The following is a 21,054-nucleotide window of genomic DNA, read 5'->3' on the forward strand; positions in this document are numbered from 1 at the left end:
TCATTGAAAGGGTTGTCAAACACTGCAACAGGCTGCCATGGGAAGCGATGGAGTCACCATCTCTGACTATATTTAAAAGATGTGTGGATGTGTCACATAGGAACATGGTTTGGTGGTGTACTTGACAGGTCTGGGTTAAGGGTTGGAGTTGACCTTAAAGGTCTTTTCCAGCCTAAAATATCCTATGTTTCTATGATGGTCATGTGAGTTCTTCAATATTTTTTCATACTTATTCATAATACATAACTACAAATTCTGCATTTTCCCAAAAAGCGAAGTTGAACTAACTGTTCTGCAACTCACTGCATGTTCACTTACATCTTTTCGAAAAAACTGTCACTTCTTATTACTCTGGTACAGAGACAGTTTAACTGTTGCATCAAAGTGAGGTGTGCATCTTTTTGAGACGGCTAAGGTCTCTTGCATGCGTACTAAACAGTCTTGGCGATTTGTTGCTACCTGTTCTTTGATTACTTTTTTTTTCCCTGAAAACTCTTCTATTTTTAGTTCAACTTAGAATAGTGGTTCAGACTGCAAAGGAAGCACATGTGCAATGAATTGAGCTTTCCTGTTTTGCCAGTGCCCCCTTTGAGCACTTCTTCTACACTTTGAACATCCACTGGCCCCTCAGGCTCTCTGAAGTGATGTCTTTGAAAAAGAATATATTATCATGTGACATGATTTCTGCAAGTTTCTTTCCCTCAAAGTTGCCCTTGTCCTTTCTTATTACAGTTTTAGATTTGATGTTGTGGGATTGTTCTTTTTTCAAGGGGGCATTCACTGGTTGGATAATGGCTTCCATTTTGTGAAATTTTTCTTCTTAATTCTAATTTAGTTTTTTTGTGCAACTATGCTTTTTTTTCTTTTTCAAGTTAGAGTTTCTTGGATTTACTTCAAAATGGATTGCTGTACATTTTTACAGGAAAGTAAGCTGCAAGATCTGGTTAAGTTAGAAAATTATTTGTGACCTAGCAAGATCTGCAGTGCCTCTGCATTGATGTAAAATGCAAATAACTGTAAAAACCTGTAGAAAAATACCCTCAGTCAAGGTTTGCTATGGATCCAGTGATGTAGGCAAATTTAGTACACTTAATTTTCAGTTTGGGAAACACTACATTTATTTTTTCTTATTGCCTTATTTGAATGCTACTGAAATGAGTTTATCTTCACTGTGATTTTAATTGGAAGTGGTTTCCTTTACAGAAAGCTGACAGCTTCTAACACTTTTCTTTTTTCCCCTGTCATAATTTATTATAAAGAAGGTGTAATCTAGACAGCCTGTATTTTGTTTATGGAATAACAGGAAACACAGTTCAAAACACATGCCGAGACTGATAGCATATCTATTACAGAATCACAGAATACACTGAGCTGGGAGGGACCCACAAGGATCATCGAGTCCAACTCCCGGCCCTGCACAGGACCATCCCCATGAATCACACCATGTGCCTGAGAGTATCATCCAAATGCTTCTGGAACTCTGTCAGGCTTGTTGCTGTGACCACTTCCCTGGGGATCCTGTTCCACTGCCCAACCACCCTCTAGGTGAAGAACCTTTTTCTAACGCCCAGCCTTAACCTCCCTTGACACAAATTCAGGCCATTCCCTCGGTTTTGTCAAGGGAGTCAAGAGAGAACTATTTAGAAGAGAGATGAGAGACATACAGAAGCTACACACTTGATAGAGTAGAAACAGCATGCTCTCTATAGGCTTTGAAGTAAACATCTCTGCATCAAAGGAATGCCCAACCTTCCCAAAGTCTCCTCCCTAACAGAGATAACCTACTGCCCAGGCTAGAGACAGACGGCTTTTTGAAACTCATTACTGGCATTACTACTACTTTGCCGATCTAATGTATATGAACAGTAAACTAATAACTGGTTGTTGACATCTGTCAAAAAAACCAGCTTGAACCATACTTAAGTCTTCACTCTGAGCTACAAAAGTAAAATAGCAAAATTAGAAACTTTTAAATGTCATGTTTATTCGTTGATGTTGTTCTACCATAGTACATTTGTCTGCATATTTCAAGGCTGTACAAAGACTGATGTTAATGCTTAAAACCTATTAACAGACTAACCCATTTTAGTCAATAATTTACCCCTCCTGCAACCAGAGATCAGATACATACCATGAACACGAGCAAAGAAATAAAATAATGATAGATGTTGTGAAAACCAGAAGAAAAAACATAGATAAGAAGGTAAACCAGGAGAAAAAAAAAGCATGTTCATTATGAATGTGACTTTGAGTATTGTGTATCTTAACAGTGAAAACAGCTCTTTATAATATTGTGACTATACTAACCATGAAGCAGATGAGAAAGAGAGTACCAATGTTGTACTACTGGACAGTCTGAGAACAGAAGGGGTTATATCAAGAGACACGGCAAGTGTCACTGATGGGATATAGGTGTTACTGGTAGGGTGCTTGATCCTACAAACAATACTGGAATGGCGCTTACTACCATGGGTAATCTCCCAGGTACAGACAGTAATGGTGCAGACACTGGCACCAGAAGGAGGTGGCTTGTGTTTCCTGCTGCCTGGGGGCTTCTAGAAGCTAGTTTAGGTGCAGGTGCAGGCTAGAAGTAGTCTTCTGACTGCTCTGAGCTGTATATCTGATTCATGAAAGTTGGCTCCTGGGGAATGAACTGCAGATTAGATCTACCTCTTCTTTTCTTAGACCAAGTTCTTAGAACCTCTAAAGTTTGCCCTGTAATGAGTCTGGACTGTACATTTCACAGAAACAGTGGGCAGGCCAGTATATATCTGCAGGGGTAAAACACACCTTCTTTGAGACCCCTTTGCAGCAGCCAAGCTGGGACAACAGCTGAAAAGCAAGGATGTATTAGACTCACTGGACAACAATGGTACTATGCAAGGTAGTAAGCATTATGCATGTTAAGGTCTATGCTAGTTACAAACTTCGTGTTGGTGGGAGAGGGACACAACTAATAAAGTGACATAGCTTGTACCCATTTGTCAGTCAACACAAAAAAAATGTGAGAAGGCAGCCATGAGGGAAGAAGCAGACGTACACAACTCTCTCCACCCACATGCTCTTCAGCTTCCCTGCTAGAAGATGTATCTATGCTATCAGTATCACACAGGCCTACTTTATCCCAGACCTAATGAAAGTTCTGCCTGAATGCAACCTTCTTAAAAAAAAAAAGCAAGGCCCAAACAAACAAGCAACTATGACAACTTAAATTGATGAAGAGTCTCATCTACAAAAAACAATGAATAATGTCAGTTAAGAGGCAGAGAGCCCCTCTGCAGCCATGCCTTACTCATCAGGTCAAATACTTGATTTAAGAGTGGTGATCACCACATACACAATATGTACATTAACTTAATCTCTTTTCAGAGGGTTCACAATTTTTCCCATGAAAAGTATATTGTTCTCCAAAGTTATGACCATTAGGAATGGCCTGTTGAGTTTAATGGTAACTGGAACGGACATAGGCACTATTTCCATGCCTGTGGCAGCTGCTGCTTCGGTGCCAGTCTCATCCACCTTTATCACAGCCTTATGAATAGCCTGTGAAGAAACAGACATGTACAAGTCAAGGGGGTACAAAAATAGTCACCTAAATAAGAATGTGACCTAAAAGTGCCTGAAGAAGTTATTGGTAAGAAACAAGCATCAGATTGACAGGTGTGAGTCCACTGCATAAAGACAGCAAAGCGGAAAAAGAATCACCAAGCTACATGCAGCATAGCTCTGGTCCCAGAGAGGAAAAGTTTGTTTCCAGTGGAGATACATGTCCCCACTAGTGAAAACATTTGCTTTGTTTCTTTTCTTATTCCCTGCACCCACTCTTGGAGATCTGTACAGCTAGACCAAATGTTAAGAGAGCAAGACCATATTTAATTGTCTATTAAAAGTTCATATAGCTAAAAAAATAACATGTGGACTAGCACAATTGATAGAATTCTGAGAATATGTTTTCTATGTTCCTTCATGTCTTGGAAATAATGGTAGCAAAGGAGAAGATCCAGAAATGGAGGGCTAGACTAGAGAAACCTATAAGTTTTACCTTGCAAAGTCAAGACATTGAGAGATCCTGGTTTACTAACATCCTCCTGAGGTCATGAGGGCAGTTGTTTTCTTCATATTAGACAATTAAAGCTGCACTGATTGTCAGTTTTAACTCTAGGTTCATTGAAGTATGACCTGTCTGTAGCTTTTACCTTGGCCTGACACTAATGAGAGTCATTGTTCATAGGCTTGAAGCCAAATGTTTATACTAACTGCATTTTCCTTTCCCCTAAACAGTTTAAAAGCAAGCAGTGTTTTTCCTCTCCCCTCCCCTCCATAAAACACAAGTGGTGACACATCCTATAGTCCATTCTTGCCCACAATCAGGCTAAAGAAGACAAATGCAAAGAGAAGCAGCAATGTAGTGACTGTAACAGCACACTGCAGGAAGGTAGTGAGGTGTGGATAGACAGCAATTTGGTCATGTCTGTTTTATAAGGTTGCCCCCATGTAGATCGAAACAGCCTTCTAGATTAAAAAATTACAGACTTGTAACCTGCTCCAACCCAATTGCACTTACAGTGCATGGACAAAATACTCTGTATGCCAACAACTACCTTTTCATGTGAAGCCAAGCCTTTTTGCATGAGTTTTGCATCACAAATAGTTGTACAGAAAGTGATGCAAGTATCAGTAACCATAGGCCCATAAAACAAAAAGCAGTATGACTTACCTGGGAAATTCTGTGCTGGGGCTGTCCAGTGATCCCAGAGAGGTCAGCCTTATCAGTGAACAGATCCATAATGCCCATTTTATATAAGATATTTTTTAGGTCATATGTCCCATAAAGAGTGAATTTCGGAAGATACAAATTTACTGAGCTGCCAGAAAAGAAGTACAAAAGTATAGTGAAACATTTGATCACATATCACAGAATAACATAGACTCACTAGGGAAACTGATTTTGCTTTCTCCCTCAAAACATTTTGCCTGCAGACTCTTTCAGCCCACAAAGGAGATGTACACTGACACTAATTTGAGGAGAAGAAAAGAAGATTTATGACAATTGGAAGGTTGATTGAGAAGATAAGGCTGTAGTTTGCTGGCTCCCAGTCTGCAGTAACCCAACACAAGAGCAGTGAAATTGACCCAGTGATTCAGCACAATACAACTGTACCTTCCTAAGAATCTTCCTCTAACATTTTCAGAAGTTAAGTGATCTTTTATGCAATCTGCTGGAAACACCTTCATCATTACCCATTACTGAGGATGCAAAGGATTCACCTTGTGAAAAAGAGATTCCTTTAGGTGTCTCAGACTGAGCACAAAAAAAATTCAACACATGTGAGTTCACTGGTTACTTTTGAAAAAAAAAACAAAAAAAAACAAAAAAAAACCACAAAACACAAAACCATTGGCTGGCCTTGTGTATTTATCATATAAATCAGGACAGAGAAAACAAAAATATATACCAAAGAAGCAGGACAATGATAAATAGTGATAGAATGGATGACAAAGTAAAAAACAAAAGCACATTGACAGAATATAGATAGTCAATAGATAATCATTTTTCTATGTCAAGCCCAATGTTTGACACCAAATTTTAAGTGACTAGTTTGCTGTTTTCCATAAATAACCCAAAGCTCTATACTTCTGACTCATTTCTTCCTTACTTTTTCCATACAGATCTAACAATTACTTTTCAAGGGTTAAACACAACATTTACAGCCAGAAGCAGCATAATGAGACAGAGGTTAGAAATAGTGCTGACATTAGGTACTGTTTTCTGGTGAGAAACCAGGACAACTCTCCAGGGCTCTAGGTCAGGGAGATGTGGAACACTTAATGAAGCTAGCCAAAGAGCAAGACATCCAGCAGACAAGTGGAAAGGAAAGGGCCCATACCTGAAGTGTTGCACAGCATCTAATGCCAAGTCTGGCTGGTACCCAGAAATGAAAGTGCTACAGGTTTGATAACTGATTGCTGATCTCTTAGTTCTCCCTAATTTCAGTCTGTGCTGATTGCTGTCCCAAATGATGATGCAATTATCGCTGAATCATCTATCTTACTGTTGTGTAAAGACATTCCTTCACAAGCCCCTACTTTCTTTCAATATGGAGGAAAGAGAAAGCCACAGCAACAGTGCAACCAGGAAGGAAGCCCTGGGATGCACTTTTCAGAAGTGAAAGTGGTGCTTTCTCCACAGTTCAGCCATTAAATAGATCTCAGCTGCCTGTACTGGTGAAACTTTGGCACTATCCCCTGTTTGGCAGCCAACAGTAATGAAAAATGCCCCTCACAACACATCTGCAACTCATATCAGTTTGCAGACACAGAAACAGGGACAAACATAGCTTGCCCACAGCCCTTGAATCATTCTATATACTACTTCAAGCCCATTTATTAAGACCTCCCAGAGACTCTGAATAAGAGCAGAGGTAAAAGGAGAAGTTCGTGTCATCAGTTTGCAGGAAAGAATGGTCATCATGAAAAATGGGGAGCAGCAGGAAACAAACTTGTTTTCGACAGTGATGCTTTTTTATATTATAAGATAGGAAATATAAATCCCCTCAACCTTATTTAGTGTCTTTCTTGGTAATTTTAAAGGCAATTGTGTTTCTTTGACAAAAATTATACATATGTATCTTGATTGACCACCTTATTTGTCCTATAGTCACAAACTATGTAGCTGCTTCCAGAAGTTTCAAAACTGTTAAGATGCACAGAGAATTAATTTTTTTTTCCTGGTCCTTTTTTTTTTTCCAAATTAAAAAAAAATTTAGATTCTTTTGATGAGATTTAACAGTGAATCAGAGTTAGGAGCATGACACTGGTTTTGGGTTTCTGTATTAGGATGCAATTTTTCTTTTGAAAAAGGATCATCAAAAATAAGTTTTTCAAATGAGTATGTGTGAAGATCACTAACTTGATGCATAATTCATAAGTGAGCACAAGGGCTTGATACTATAAACATGTTTTGCCTATGCTTGTACAACACATTTTGTCCCATGAAAGGCTAGTACCATACAGGACACTAAATGTAAGGAGTATAAAATTATTTTTAGAAAGCAGATAACCTTTCTGCCTTCTAGGCTCAGTTACCTTGAAACAAGTGTAGCTTGTTCCAATTTTGCCTTCCTAAGACCTCAGAGAGCCTGAATATAGTGGCTCTGCAACGTGCTTTGCCCTCATAATTGCCGAATGGAAGTTATTATTTCAGCATTAACTGTGCAATTATTGTTAATTTTAATAGGTAGAAAAGAAGCAAGAGACAAGAAAAAAGGCTGAAGTGGTAGGAATTTACTTGTAAATAGAAGGCAGAAGACCTCCCCCAAAAATATGAGTAGAGGTCTAAGTCCAAAAACAGGGGCCTATTGGGAGTTGGATATGGGAAAAAAAATGCAGAAATGGAAAAAGTTCTAAAGCTGTGAAGGTTTTCAGTGCATGCAGTACTGAATGTAAAAACACAGTGACACCAGAGAGCCAGATTCAACTTTGGTCAGTGGGAATACTTCCGCAGATAAAACAGAACTAAAAATGGTGTTCTGATTCTGTGTCATAGCCCAGCACATTTGTTTCCTTGCCTACCATCTGAACCAAGAACTTCAGAATTTTACCTTTTTGTGACTAATGACCTCCACCTTGACATATGTTCACAAGACAATCTTTTCTCCAGCTTCCTCATTCTTCCTTTATCAGGCAGAATAAAAAATGCTGAAGCGCCTCCTTTGTAATCCATTTGCACCACAGTGGAAGACAGTTGGTCATCATAGCCATGCTTGAACAGGCCCATTCCAAACATCATCGGGACTTCAACAGCCTTGTTCCCATCCACAAAGAATTTGCCCATTTTAGTGTATTGTGGATCAAAAGGTTTTTCCCATTCAGCTTGAAATAAAAGAGATTGAGTTAGAGGATATTTTGAGGACATGAAACCATAGGACATATCACCACAGGACACATTCTTAGATGACAGAAACTGGTACTGTTGGATCGGCTTCAAAGACAAACCAGTTTGCAATAATCACTTGATCTTACTGAATACTGGGAATAATTTAATAGCAACACACAGTAGGTAGAATGCGATGTAAAAAAACTCCCTCAGATTTTACAGTGGGCTGCAATATTCTTCATTTAGATGACATATCAAGGGTTCTAACTTCCACTTTTCCACCATGACAACAGTTTTAAGGAGTCTGTAAAGCCCCCATGCTTTCTCTGAGCTCTGGAGAATATTCTCTCCTTTCCTTATTCCCAGATCAAAGTAGACTTGAAAAGGGTGACATGAGGGATGAATTCTCCAGAGAAATTAAGGAATTTGGTTACTTTCAGAGACAAGGTGTTTATATCTCGCATTAGCTGATAATGTATAGAGTCATGAGGAACTTAATTCTACCAGACTGCTGGGTTAAAAAGCAAAACAACAACAGCAACTTTTTCCACTGCATCCTCACAATATTAAATTTTCCAAGGCTCCTCACTTAGTCATGGTGAAACAAACTCTCTACATCGGAACTCTGAAAGATTTTTATCCTCAGTGGAGAAAAATTTCTAAGTATCCACGTATCCACATCATTCATTTCAGAGGCTGAGCAGATTTTAAAAAAGGGTAGGGGTTTTTGGAAAGGTTTCTTTGCTGTTTTTATTTTTAAGGAGTGTTGTTGGTGTGCAGTAAATTTTGCCTTCTAGAGCAAAACTAACATTTAATCAAATTTATTAGGCAAAACTAGAGCTGTGATGCTTAGTAAAGTAACTGCCATCAAGAAAACAATGAAACAATATGCAACCACTTTTGACTTCTGACTTCTATTTGAACATTGATTATTAGGCAACTTGTTACAAATGAAATAATTATCTTCTGCTGTTTCCACCATCTGACATAGCCTGCGCTTAGTATTTGGAAAAAGTGAAATGGGAATTTAGGGTATGTCTTGGGCTCTGAAAGTATAGATTGACAACAAGATGACACAAGTCCTGAAACATTGAAACAACCTTTATCTAGTGCTCAACTCAGGGAAAACACCCACTGCTTTCACAAAGAACTTCGCTTGATTGAAAACTGAGTAGGATGTTAGGACTGCTAACTCTGGAATTCAGGAGAGCAGACTTTGGTCTCTTCAGCAATCTGCTTAGTAGAGTGCCACGGGATAAAGTCATGGAGGGAATAGAGGACCAAGAAAGCTGTATCACCAAACTCCATGCAGCACTACAGGCTGGGGGAAGAGTGACTGGAAAATGGCCCAGAAGAAAAGGGCCTGGGGGTGCTGGTTGACAGCTGCTGAACATGAGCCAGAAGTGTGCCCAGGTGGCCAAGAAGGCCAGTGGCATCCTGGCCTGTATCATCAGTAGAGTGGTCAGCAGGACCAGGACAGTGATTGTTCTGCTGTACTCAGCACTGGTGAGGCTGCACCTCAAATCCTGTGTTCATTTTTGTGCCCCTCTCTGTACAAAGGACATCGAGGTGCTGGAGCATGTCCAGAGAAGGACAATGGAGTTTGTGAACAGTCTAGAGAGTAAGTCAGGTGAGGAACAGCTGAGGGAGCTAAACAGTTGCTTAGCCTGAAGGAGGCTGAGAGGGGACATTATTGCTCTCTACAACTACCTGGAAGGAGGTTGAAGTGAAGTGAGAGTTGGCCTCTTCTCACAGGCAACTAGCAATAGGACAAGAGGAAATGCCCTCAAGCCGTACCAGGGAAGGTTCGGGTTGGGCAGCAGGAAGAATTTCTTCACTGAAAGGGTTGTCAGAAATTTGAATTTGATGCCCAGAGACATGGTGGAGTTGCCGTCCCTGGAGGTGTTCAAGAAATGACTGGACGTGGCACTTAGCACTGTGGTTTAGTTGACATGGTGGTGTTCAGTCAAACGTTGAACTCAGTCTTGTAGTTCTTTTCCAACCTTAGTGATTCTGTGATTCTATGATTCTATTAATATTCATATTAATATTCCACCAAGCACAGGAGTGATCTCTCCTAACAAAGAGAAAGTCAAGTAAAAACACCAGGAGGACTGTGTGGATGAACAAGGAGCTACTGGGTGAAATCAAACACAAACAGGTGGCCTACAGAGGGTGGAAACAAGGACAGGTAACCTGGGAGGTATACAAAGAGATTTTCTGAGTATCCAGGAATTAGATTAAGAAAGTTAAAGGTGTGATAGAATTAAATCTGGCCAGGGACATCAAGGGCAACAAGAAAAGCTTCTATAAGCATGATGATGACAAAAGGAAGACTAGGAAAAATGTGAACCCCCTTCAGAAGGAAAAGGGAAGCCTGGTTACCTGTAATGTGGAGAAGGCTGAGGTACTCAATGACATTTTTTGCCTCAGTCTTCACTGGCAAGTGGTGCAGCCACACCACCCAGGTCACAGAAGGCAAAACCAGAGACTGAGAGAATGAAGAACTGACCACTATAGGAGAAGATGAGGTTCAAGACCGTCTAAGGAACTGTTCATGCACACATTCACGGGACCTGATGAAATGCATCTGCAGATCCTGAGGGAACTGGCGAATGAGGTGGCTAAGACACTATCTGTCATATTTGAGAAGTTATGGCAGTCCAGTGAAATTCCCACTGACTGGAAAAGGGAAAAATAGCTCTCATTTTTAAAAAGTAAAAAAAAAAAATTATTCAGGGAACTACTAGTCTGTCTCACCTCTTTGTGTGGCAAGATCACAGACCAGATCCTTCTGGAATCTATGGTAAGATAAGTGGAAAATTAGGAGGTGACTACTGTCAGACAACATGACTTCACTAAGGGCAAGCTGTGCTAAAGGAAGAATAATAGATGTTATTTAACTGGAGCTGTGCAAAGCATTTGACACTGTTCCACGTGATATCCTTTTCTCTAAACTGGAGATTTGCATTTGACAAATGGTCCATTTGGTGGATAAGCAATTGCCTGGATGGTTGCATTTGAAGGGTTGTGGTCAATGGCTTGTTCTCCAAGAGACCAGTCACAAATGGTGTTCCTCAGGGTTGGATTAGGACCAATGCTGTTCAACATCTTTGTTGGCAACACGAACAGTGGGACTGAGTGCAGCCTCAGTAAGTTTGCCAATGACACCAAGATGTGTGATGCAGTCAACACGCTGTAAGGAAGGGGTGTCCTCCAGAGGGAAGGTATGCCATCCAAGGGGAGAATGACAGGCTTGAGAGGTGGCCCCATTGGAACCTGATGAAGCTCAACAAGGCTAAGTGCAAGGTCCTGTATGCGGGTTGGGGCAGTCCCAACCACAGATACAGGCGGGGCAGGGAATGGATCGAGTTGAAAGTGGACCTGAGGAGAAGGACTTGGGAGTGTTGGTTGATGAGAAGCTCAGCATGACTCAGTAATGTGCGCTTGAAACCCAGAAAGCCAACTGTGTCCTGGGCTATGTCAAAAGGAGTGTGGCCAGCAGGTCAAGAGATGGGATTTTCCCCTCTACTTCACTCTGGTGAGATCCCATCCAGAGTACTTCATTAAGCTCTGAGGTGTCCAACATAAGAAGGACATGGACTTGTTGGAGCAAGTCCAGAGGAGGGGCCACGAAAATGAGCAGACGGCAGGAACATCTCTCTTATGAAAACAGGCTGAGAGAGTTGGGGTTGTTTAGCCTGAGAGAGAGAGTTGGGGGAGAGAAGGCTCAGGGGAGACCTTAAAGCCCCTTCCAGTACCTAAAGGGGGCCTACAGACAAGGAACGACTTTTTACATGGGCAGATAGTGATAGGAAACAGGGGACTGACTTTAAACTGAAAGAGAGCAGATTTAGATTTAGATTAGATATAAGGAAGAAATTCTTCACTGTGAGGGTGGTGAGACACAGGAACAGGTTGCCCAAAGAAATTGTGGATGCCCCATCTCTAGAAGTGTTCAAGGCCAGGTCTTTGAACAACCTCGTGTAGTGGAAGGGGGCTACAACCATGGCAGGAGGGTTGGAACTAGATGACCATTAAGGTTTCTTCTAACCCAAACTGTGGCTATCACTTAACACACAGGTTAGACAGAGATGATATTCACTAATACTTTCCTGCTGTTTCAAAGGAACATTTATTCTTATCCTCACCTCTATCTTAGGGGTCTACCTTCTAGGGATGACACCTTTGTCAAATGCTTCACAGTGTTCAAGTAGAAAAATGAACTTTGAGGTAGTCTTTGTGGTGATCAGCTTGACAAGGGCATGATAAGGGGCTGGTGTAATATACCCACTGGCTCAGAGACAGAAAAATATTGCCAGGCTTTTGTCCTTAGGGAAGGACTTCTGTACTACAGTACACCACAAAAAAAAAGGGTAAAGAGAGGCACCAGTACTGTGCAAGGGTGGTTGCAATGCACAATGGAAAAGAGCCTAAAAATATGGACTGATTATAGAGCTAACTGGGCTTTAGGTCCTCTCCAGATTAATCCCAGCCTCTAGAACCTTAACCTACTTTTGATTTCAAGATAAAAAATATTGTTGCTATTAATGCTATTCTTTAATCTATTTTCTTTAAAATCAAAGAGCTAAAACTGAAACTCCACCATATTTGGAGAAGGCAGGAAATCATTTCAGTAGTAAAATGAACATCTAATTAAAAAAAAAAAAACCACATTTTTAGAACATGTAAAAGTTAACTGTAATACAAAGTTATTTTTAATAAAAGTTTCTCAGGCTTTTGTCTCAATTGTGCTACTAAATTTATTGCTTAGTCTTCGAACTCCTTTCAGTAAAAGAAAGGGGTTTTTGCCTGTTTTGAAAGATGTGCCTGTTGCTCAATAAAAGCCTAAGTGAAAACATTTGAGCCAAACAAGTACGTTTTCAAGAGAATTAAGAAATATCAGTCATCTATAATTCAATCAGCTCCATTTAACTGTGGCCAAATCTTCAGAGATTAATATAAGGAGCTGAGACACAGATGAAAAACAACAGAACCCCCCCCCAAAAATATAGTTCTTAATTACTTGCAGGGGAACCCTCATATTGGAGTGTGCAAACATCCAGGTTAACAGTTTTAAAAGAATAGCTTTTCCTAGGTTTTCCTTTTAAAAAGAATCTCATTCCTATTATGTCATCTCCACTTCAATTAAAAAGCTTAATGATAATTTTATCAGATAGATTATAGGATATTATTTTTCTGAGTACAATTGCTTTGTTTTCAGCATATGAGTAAGAGAGAGAAGGTTGGAAAGAAGATGCAATATCTGTTATTAGACCACTGATTGAGCCTTACAGCCTTGATCCTCGTCTTCTCATTAGATCAGCAGTCTGAAAAGCTCTGGGAAGATCTGTTGACTGTATCTAAGCAGACTGCACAAGTTAATTAAGAAAAACAAGCTTATTGTCAATAGGCTTGTATCTGATACTGGTGGGTCCATCTTCACTGGAAAATATTAGAATCTGCAAATCAAAAAAAAAAGGGTGAAACCTGTGCCTCTAGACACATCAGGACTACAGACATACGATCGGCAAAGGCATAGTAAAAAAATAGGGAGAACACGAGTGTGAAAGCAAAGTTGTTGACTGTTTAGTTTTGGATACATGAACATACACAGTAACAGCAAAACTATGGAGTAAACATACTTCTATTTGGTAAGATGCTACATTTTACTTTAACAGCATTTTTTAAATTTAACTCCTAACTTGCTGAACAAAACACCAACTGAAGTCCACAGAACTGGATTTCAAATTAATTCCTAGACAGCAAAGCATTTAAGAAAGTGCTTGGATCCCACTAGATTGTATAGGATTAGGAAAGCATCTAATCTTTCCTACCTAGAGGTGCATTCCTCAGCATATATTTCACTAAATCTTCAGAAAGAAAGAAGTTTATATATTAAAAAATATGGGAAAATTTGCCATACATTTTGCTAGGAATTATCATCAGCATCAGGCAGAACATAATTTTCAAAAGCTTTGTTTGTAACTAAGTGTAAGTGAGGACCAAAGGGAAAACAAGATATGAGTCCATCTGCAAAACCATGTTGCAACAAAGGTGATGAAGTCCAAGACTGACCTGAGGAAATAAATTATGAAATAGAAGAATATGATACGTGTATCTTACCGTTAAAATAAATATAGCTAATGAGGAGAATTTCAGTAAGTGGATCAAGGTTATTTACAAGGTCCTTGATTTTTCCATTGGTTCTTTCTGCTACATATTTGTTGACTTTTTGCTGGGCTTGATCAGCCTTCTTGAAGTTCATAGGATAAGCTTCTCCTTCATAGAAGTTTCTGAGATCACTTAAAAATTTTTCTTGTGGCTTCAGTCGGTCAAGCACAAACAGAACATTTCCCATATTCAACTGTAAGCCCCCATTCTTTCTGTTTACCATTTGCATGAGTTGACGATAACCTTCATGTATGTCATTTTCAGAAATCTCACGTGGGTTAAAGCAAAGGACCCTAAGAATCTGTGTCAGGGTGTCTGATCTGGCACCGAGAGTCAGCATTGCAAAGGCAGTAGAGATGCTCAAAGGAGAGAAGAAAACATTCCGATTGTTTTCGTAAGAAGAAATCTCTTTGTAGAAACAACATGCAAATCGACAAACACTGTTCCTTACACTTTGCCATGGCATGTTTTGGTTTCCTTGGGCTCTTTGATTTTGGTTTCTTACCCCTTGGTGATTAGGCTCATAGCAATAACTGTTGGAATTAATTCCAACAAGTAAAAGACACAGGAGAAACAACTTCTTCATGTTTCTGTGACTCTGTAATAGAAAAAAATTTACAATTGGCTTACAAATCTTTTCACCTGGTGTTTAGCAACACATCAATTCCTTCACTATAAAAAGTTAGCTTAGTACCAGTGATTCCAAGACATTTGAACTGAGGGGTACCAGCTTTCTATTTCAAGGAAGTAGACTGTGGAAAATTACTCAACGTACTGAAGAGGTTATGAAATAATAAAAATCAAAGTTAAAGAGGGATGAGGTAATACCAAAGATGCCCTCATTAGAGTTAGTCTGCAATTCCTTTGAAACTGTTTTTTTTCCAATGTTCTCTTTTCAATGTGGCTTTAGGTGATTAAGAGCTGTGAGTCAAAAGTACAGATCTATAGAGCAGAAAGTAAAAAATTAACAGATGAAAAATCAAAGCAGAATTAAAACACAATATTCCTTCATTGTAAAAGTTAAAATATTATGCATTTTTTAATAGGATCCATGTAAACCCATATGCAGGCACCAAAGAGAAAGTAAATGCACTTGTTAATGAGGAGCTGATGAACATTAACAGTGATTTCATAAAGGCTGAACAATTGAGCACCATTAAAAGAAGCCAATATCCACATAAATAACAAAAGAGAGAAACAGCAATTAGGATGTTATCAAGACCATGGAAATACAGTGCTGTTTATTAAGGAAGGGAAAATGCATATGTACATAGAACAAACAGCAAATGGAAATAACCGTGCCTGCAGCATGGAAACCATTCATCCCACATTTGTGGCAATACTTTTACCTCTAGAAATTAATACTGCATCACAAGTGGTTCAATATCTTGTGTCAACAGAGAGAAAGAAGTAAAGATGGGAAATATTTGGAAATCTAGAATATCCACTTGTGGTATGCGATCATTTCACCTACAGAATCTTTTATAAAACAAAGTACTCTTTAGGAGAAAAAATACCTTAGGTTTCTGAATTGCACTGAGAAATGCAGACTGCCTTGTAAATTCATTGAATTCCAATCAGCTCCCACCATGGCCTCACATTTGTGTTCTCCACTTTCCAGCATCTTGTTCTCTAAAATCCAGTGAACTAAGAATGCTGATCTCTGCTTTAATAATATATGCTCTAAGTGTCCCTTAATTCACAGTCTTTGAATATCGTGGTCATAGAAATACTACTATCACTAGGAAGGGCCTGAATCCCACGACAAACCACTTTCAGGCAGTGCACTTTTGTATCTAGAACATATTTAAATTTAAGCTCCTTGATTTGTTTGTGACTTTTTCCACCATCACTCTTACTCTAATTCTTTTAGCCACAGTTTCCTTTTTTTAGGAGCCTCTAGATGCTTTAGAGAGCAATCCTTAAGTCCACATTTCCATTTCATTTCATGCCTTACATTTGTTACTATCATCAATTTACTTCATTTAAAACACTTAGGAATGTAGTTTTTCTAAGGAGAGTTATGCCATATAAACACGCCTATCTAACAGAGGACTTATTTTTTTTATTTAAAAAAATCAAAATCATGGTAAAACAGTACAAGAAGCTTTAAACCAAAATACGACAATTTTTCGATTGATTATTCAAAAACTGTTGTCCTACTGTTACACAGAAGAAAAAAAGCATTACTTACGGTAAAGTCAAAAGTGTCCTGTTGTATTCACCAGGTCTGCACAGGTCCTTGCTCAGTTGTTTGTGCTGCCGCACACAAAGCAGGGTATCCTCTAGTAAAGGTTAAGATCATCTAAGGGCTGTGACTCATGCATTATAATTTTAGAGATTAGTATGATGTCGAAACTAGTTTTACTGGACACTTAACTTTACTGAATGTGTTTCACACGTGGCTTTTTATTATTCATGACTATACAATCACCCTGTTAGATTCAAACCCATTTTCCTTCAACTGAACCCGCTGTTTCTTCATATCAAACATTCATACACTTCTCAGTTGCCCCAATGTATTTTATGAACAAGAGAGTCACAATGTGATTTCTAGTGACTATAGCAATGCTACCACTAAGGCCAAGGACAAGACTTGGTGCACCAGGACAATTTGAATTTTTGTGACCTAGCTTGCTTTGTCTCCTGTATAATCCATGGCTGGTGTTGATTTTCTCTGGTTGAAGCCAGTGATGATTCTAAGAAGTGCAGGGCTTAAACCACTGTTTTGATGTATTAGCAAGTGCTGCTGTATGTGTACCTGACTATCCACTCCCAGACGGGGAATCCACTGGCAGCAAGAGCTGTGATATCAACTCCTGGGCTACTCACATGGCCCTGTGCCCAGGGAAGAAGAATGCAGCTGGGATGCCATTGAATGCAGGTGATCCCAGTTACAAGCATGGCCTGGGGACAGGGGGTGGAAGCCTAGGAACAAGGGTGTTAAATAGAGCAAGTCTTTAGATCAGCTTACTATCTTGTGATCTGGGATGTGGGGAGCAGTCCCCTCTGATCCTGTGCCAAGTTCAGCTGGGTCAAAGCAGACAACAGACATCCTGTGCTCAGGTGTGTATCCTGGGTGCAGAATGACAGAGGCATTGAAGAAGGGAACTCTGAAGACCACATAGTTCAACCCCATGCTCAAAGCAGGGTCATTTTAAGTCAGTTGCTCAGGACAGTGTCCAGTTGGGTTTTGCCCTCCTTGTTTGAGAACATTGACACTGAAACAGGTTTTCTCTGGATTTAGATAGAACTTCGTTTATTTTAATTTGTGCTCACTGCCCCTTGTCCAGTCACTGGATCCCACTGAGCACAGGTTATCTCTTACTTTACTCATCAAAAATCAAGTGTTTACACACACTGTTAAAATTTACACAGGCCTTTTATTATCTGGGCTAAACATTTCCAGCTCTCTCAGCCTCTCCTCATATGTCAGATGCTGCAATTCTTCAGTCACCAGTGTGGCACTTTACTGAAGTCACTCCAGTATGTCCATGTCCTTCTTGCATTGTGGAGCCCAGCACTGGATGCAGGACTCCTGATCGGTACACTAGGAATGAATAGAGAGGAAGAATCACTTGCCTTGACCTGCTAGCAATGCACTTAATGCAGCTTAAGCACGTGGAATTACAGAATCATGGAATAATGGAATGATTTTGGTTGGTAGGAACCTTAAAGATCATCAAGTTTCAATTCTACTGCCATGGACAGGAACATCTTCCACTAAACCAGGTTACTGAAGGCCCCATCCAACCTGGCCTTGAACACTTCCAGGGATGGGGCATCCACAACTTGTCTGGGCAACCTGTTTCAGTGTCTGACTACCGCCGTAGTGAAGAATTTCTTCCTTATATCTAATCTAAATCTACTCTCTGTTTAAAGCCTAGATATATCACTACATGCCCTTGTAAAAAGTCCCTCTTCTAGTCTCCTGTAGGACCCTTTTAGGAACTAGAAGGCCACAATAAGGTCACCCCAGACCCTTCTCTTCCCCAGGCTGAAAAAATCCAGCTATTCTAAGATGTCTTCATAGGAGAGATGTCCCAGCCCTCTACTCATTTTTGTGACCCTCTTCTTCACCTTTTTATTTGCTGGGCACCCCAGAGCTGGATGCAACACTCCAGGTGAGATCTCACAAGCGCACAGTAGAGTGGATGAATCCCCTCCCTGGACCTGCTGGCCCCACTGCTTTTGATGCAGCCCAGGATAAATTGGCTTTCTGGGCTGCAAGCGCACTTTGCTGGCTCATGTTCAGCCCTCATCCACTGCCTCTTATGCACCAGCATCCGCAAGTCCTTCTCAGCGGGGCTGCTCTCAATCTGTTTATCCCCCAGCCTGGATTGATACCAGGGGTTGCCCTGACCCAGTGTAGCACCTTGCAATTGGTCTTGTTGGACCTCATGAGTTTCCCATGGGCCCACTTCTCAAGCTTATCCAGTTCCTTTTGGATGGCATCTGTGCTTCAGGTGTGGCAACTGCACCACTCATCTTGGTGTCATTGTCTGCATTTCCTGCAAGATCTTACTGCTGGCTCAGAGTCAACTTGGTGTCCACCAGGAGCCTCAGATTCTCAAGCACAGCATCTCACTTTCTAAACCCAGGGTAATATTTTCTCTCATTTTCCCTTCAAAATGTAAACATTTTCTGGGAGGGACCAACCCTTACTATACACAAAATAGAGTGCTGTTTCTAAAGACAATTGAAACACTAACCACAACAATAACTCGGCAGCATTTTGTGTGAGGCAAAAATGCAACCAGTGAAAGTCGTTGGTGATTACAACCTACCAAGCAACTCAACAGATTGCAAAAAAACCCCTCTTAAACAAGTTGCTTTTGAGGTAAAACTTGAGAAATAGGAGGCTTTGAGACAGGATACCAGACTTGCACATAGTACATTCTTCACACATACCACTCATCTGAAGGAATACTTGAGATACTCTTTTCACTGCTTCTTGTACAAATAAGAGCTGAGAATCTCACTTAGAGCTAACTTTTAATAATGGGCTGTAGTTTTCATGGTATATAAAAACTGATTTCTGATGAAGGAAGGAAGCCCAATTAAATACAGACGCCATGCTAATGACAAGGTGAAGGATGAATGACTAAGACAGATTTGAACACACCTAGACCACACCTCAGCACACTTGCAGGAGAAAGCCTGCTGCTGAACATGGAAAAGCCTGCCCCATGATTGGAAAGAAAGCAGAGAAAATCAATTTAGGATCAATTTCTATGAATAAAGTGAATCTCTGGAGACTAATATTAAAGAAAGTCAAAATTTTTCTTTCCTGTGTTACCAGTATGAGAGAAAGGAAGGTGAAGGAAAGGGTAACAGGTCTAGAAACAGCTGTATAATTTCTGTATTTGATGAAAAATATTCAACAAGCATAAACAATTATTTATATCATAAGCAGAATACTGATTTACAAATAATTCAGCCATTTTGTTCAGTTTTGAAGATTGGGATATTCCAGAGCAACGTTGCATACGTTGAAGATATAATACAAGTAGTGAACAGAAAATTTCCTCACCTACACTGGGGACTTTTCTAAAAGTTCCCACAGCTCTTACACATCTAGCACTGAATTGTTTATAGGTGTTTAAGCCTCAGCTGGCAAAATTTAATGTAAATGCATCTACTTTGAGCAAAGAGGTTGAAAGAGGTTTGTTGATACAAGGTTCCTCTCTTTGCTATATATAGTAACCACTGATGGCACAAGCAGGGAATTCTACAGCACAAACAAGGCCTCAGAGCCTCTCCTTTGCCTGTGCTAAACCACAGATACCAGGTGTGTATATACCTTCAAAGAGATGGAAGAATTTCTTAATTTGTTGCCCCATTGAAACTAAAGCACTTCCTCATAACCATAATTAAAAAGGGAGGCAACAGAGACTGGAAAACAAATTTATATTAAGTTGTTCTCTTCTGGACCTAGCAATACTTTCTCCTGAAAATATGATAGAGAAGAGTGTGCAACCTATGTAAACTGTAAGGTGTGATCCATCTGATTATGGAGCTTCTGTTTCCTTACACTAATTAAAATATGATCTTTTATAAATAGTTCAGATCTTGAAGAATTTCTCAAAAATTATTGCATAGTAAGTAGAGCACTGTTAGAGATGACCTATAGAGATAGTATGCACTCCAAGGCATCTCTGTTTAGTTATGGGACTTTTCTCAATTCCTTTAATCATAGGAATTCCTGCCAGTAAATCTATTACACTACACAACAAACAGGTTGAAGAATTCACTAAACTATCAAAGACTAGGATAGTTTGGAGTTGTCTAGCATGTCAATGGTTTCTGTTCCCAAAACTATTTGAAACATTCCTCCAACTGAGAGCCTCACCCTGATAGCATTTGTTTGGGCTAGATTCTCACAAGCCTGCAATGTTTGAGTCCAGTGAAATGGACTTGCCTATTTTAAACTCTGTTAAAAATAAGTTATAGGGAAACAAAAACCAAACAAATGACAAACACCACCTCCCGCCCCCAAAAGGTTGAAACGTTCTCTTCCTTCAATGTCTCTTTTTTTTCCCCCAAAGATCTTTCTCAAGCTCTCAATCCTCTCTTTCATCAGTCAATGAAACAGACAATAACCCCTACATGTCCTCAGCATCCTGGTCAATGATTCCCCTAGCTTTCAATCTCCTTTTTCTCCACAGCCAGCAGATTAAAAGTCACATTTCACCTACATTCACTCTTCAAGGACCTGTGCTATACACAAACAAGTAAACACACTTTACTCTTCAATGTTTCCTGGATACACTTAGTGATACCCTACCTGTCACTGGAAAGGTATGGCTGTATGTAGAGAGATGCAACTCTCTTGTAACACAACTACAAGATTTTCTTGAATTAGGTCACTATTAGCAAACCCAGCAGTGTTTTGTCAGAAAACAAAACACTTTATTTCAGGAGCAAGGCAGAAGTGGCTGTGGTTTGGCAGCTCTTTTCCCTCCTGCCCAGCTTCCCAGCTTTTCTTCCCTGTGGAGGAAGTA

General features: G+C 39.9%; 1 protein-coding gene across 1 annotated transcript; it reads right to left on the reverse strand.

Moving 5' to 3' along the window:
• Positions 1-1,964: 1,964 nt before the first annotated feature.
• On the reverse strand, positions 1,965-16,925 carry LOC135416204 (serpin A3-4-like). The gene is made up of 5 exons (XM_064659064.1): positions 16,245-16,925; positions 14,003-14,648; positions 7,602-7,872; positions 4,718-4,865; positions 1,965-3,543 (listed from the first exon to the last, which is right to left on the reverse strand). Exons 2-5 carry the CDS (start codon positions 14,634-14,636, stop codon positions 3,355-3,357), a joined length of 1,242 nt encoding a protein of 413 aa, XP_064515134.1. The 5' UTR covers positions 14,637-14,648; positions 16,245-16,925; the 3' UTR covers positions 1,965-3,354.
• Between the last annotated feature and the right edge of the window lie 4,129 nt (positions 16,926-21,054).

The sequence above is a fragment of the Pseudopipra pipra genome, chromosome 6, assembly GCF_036250125.1.
Source record: "Pseudopipra pipra isolate bDixPip1 chromosome 6, bDixPip1.hap1, whole genome shotgun sequence".
In the NCBI taxonomy this organism is placed as follows: Eukaryota; Metazoa; Chordata; class Aves; order Passeriformes; family Pipridae; genus Pseudopipra; species Pseudopipra pipra.

What these genes read in the sequence shown, in the direction of transcription:
- LOC135416204 (XM_064659064.1), bottom strand. Translation starts at nt 14,636, where the DNA reads ATGAAGAAGTTGTTTCTCCTGTGTCTTTTACTTGTTGGAATTAATTCC. An exon ending in TAGCTATATTTATTTTAACG is followed by an intron (nt 7,873 to 14,002) that starts GTAAGATACACG and finishes TTTTATTTCAAG; the next exon opens with CTGAATGGGAAAAACCTTTT. An exon ending in CCCAGCACAGAATTTCCCAG is followed by an intron (nt 3,544 to 4,717) that starts GTAAGTCATACT and finishes GTTTCTTCACAG; the next exon opens with GCTATTCATAAGGCTGTGAT.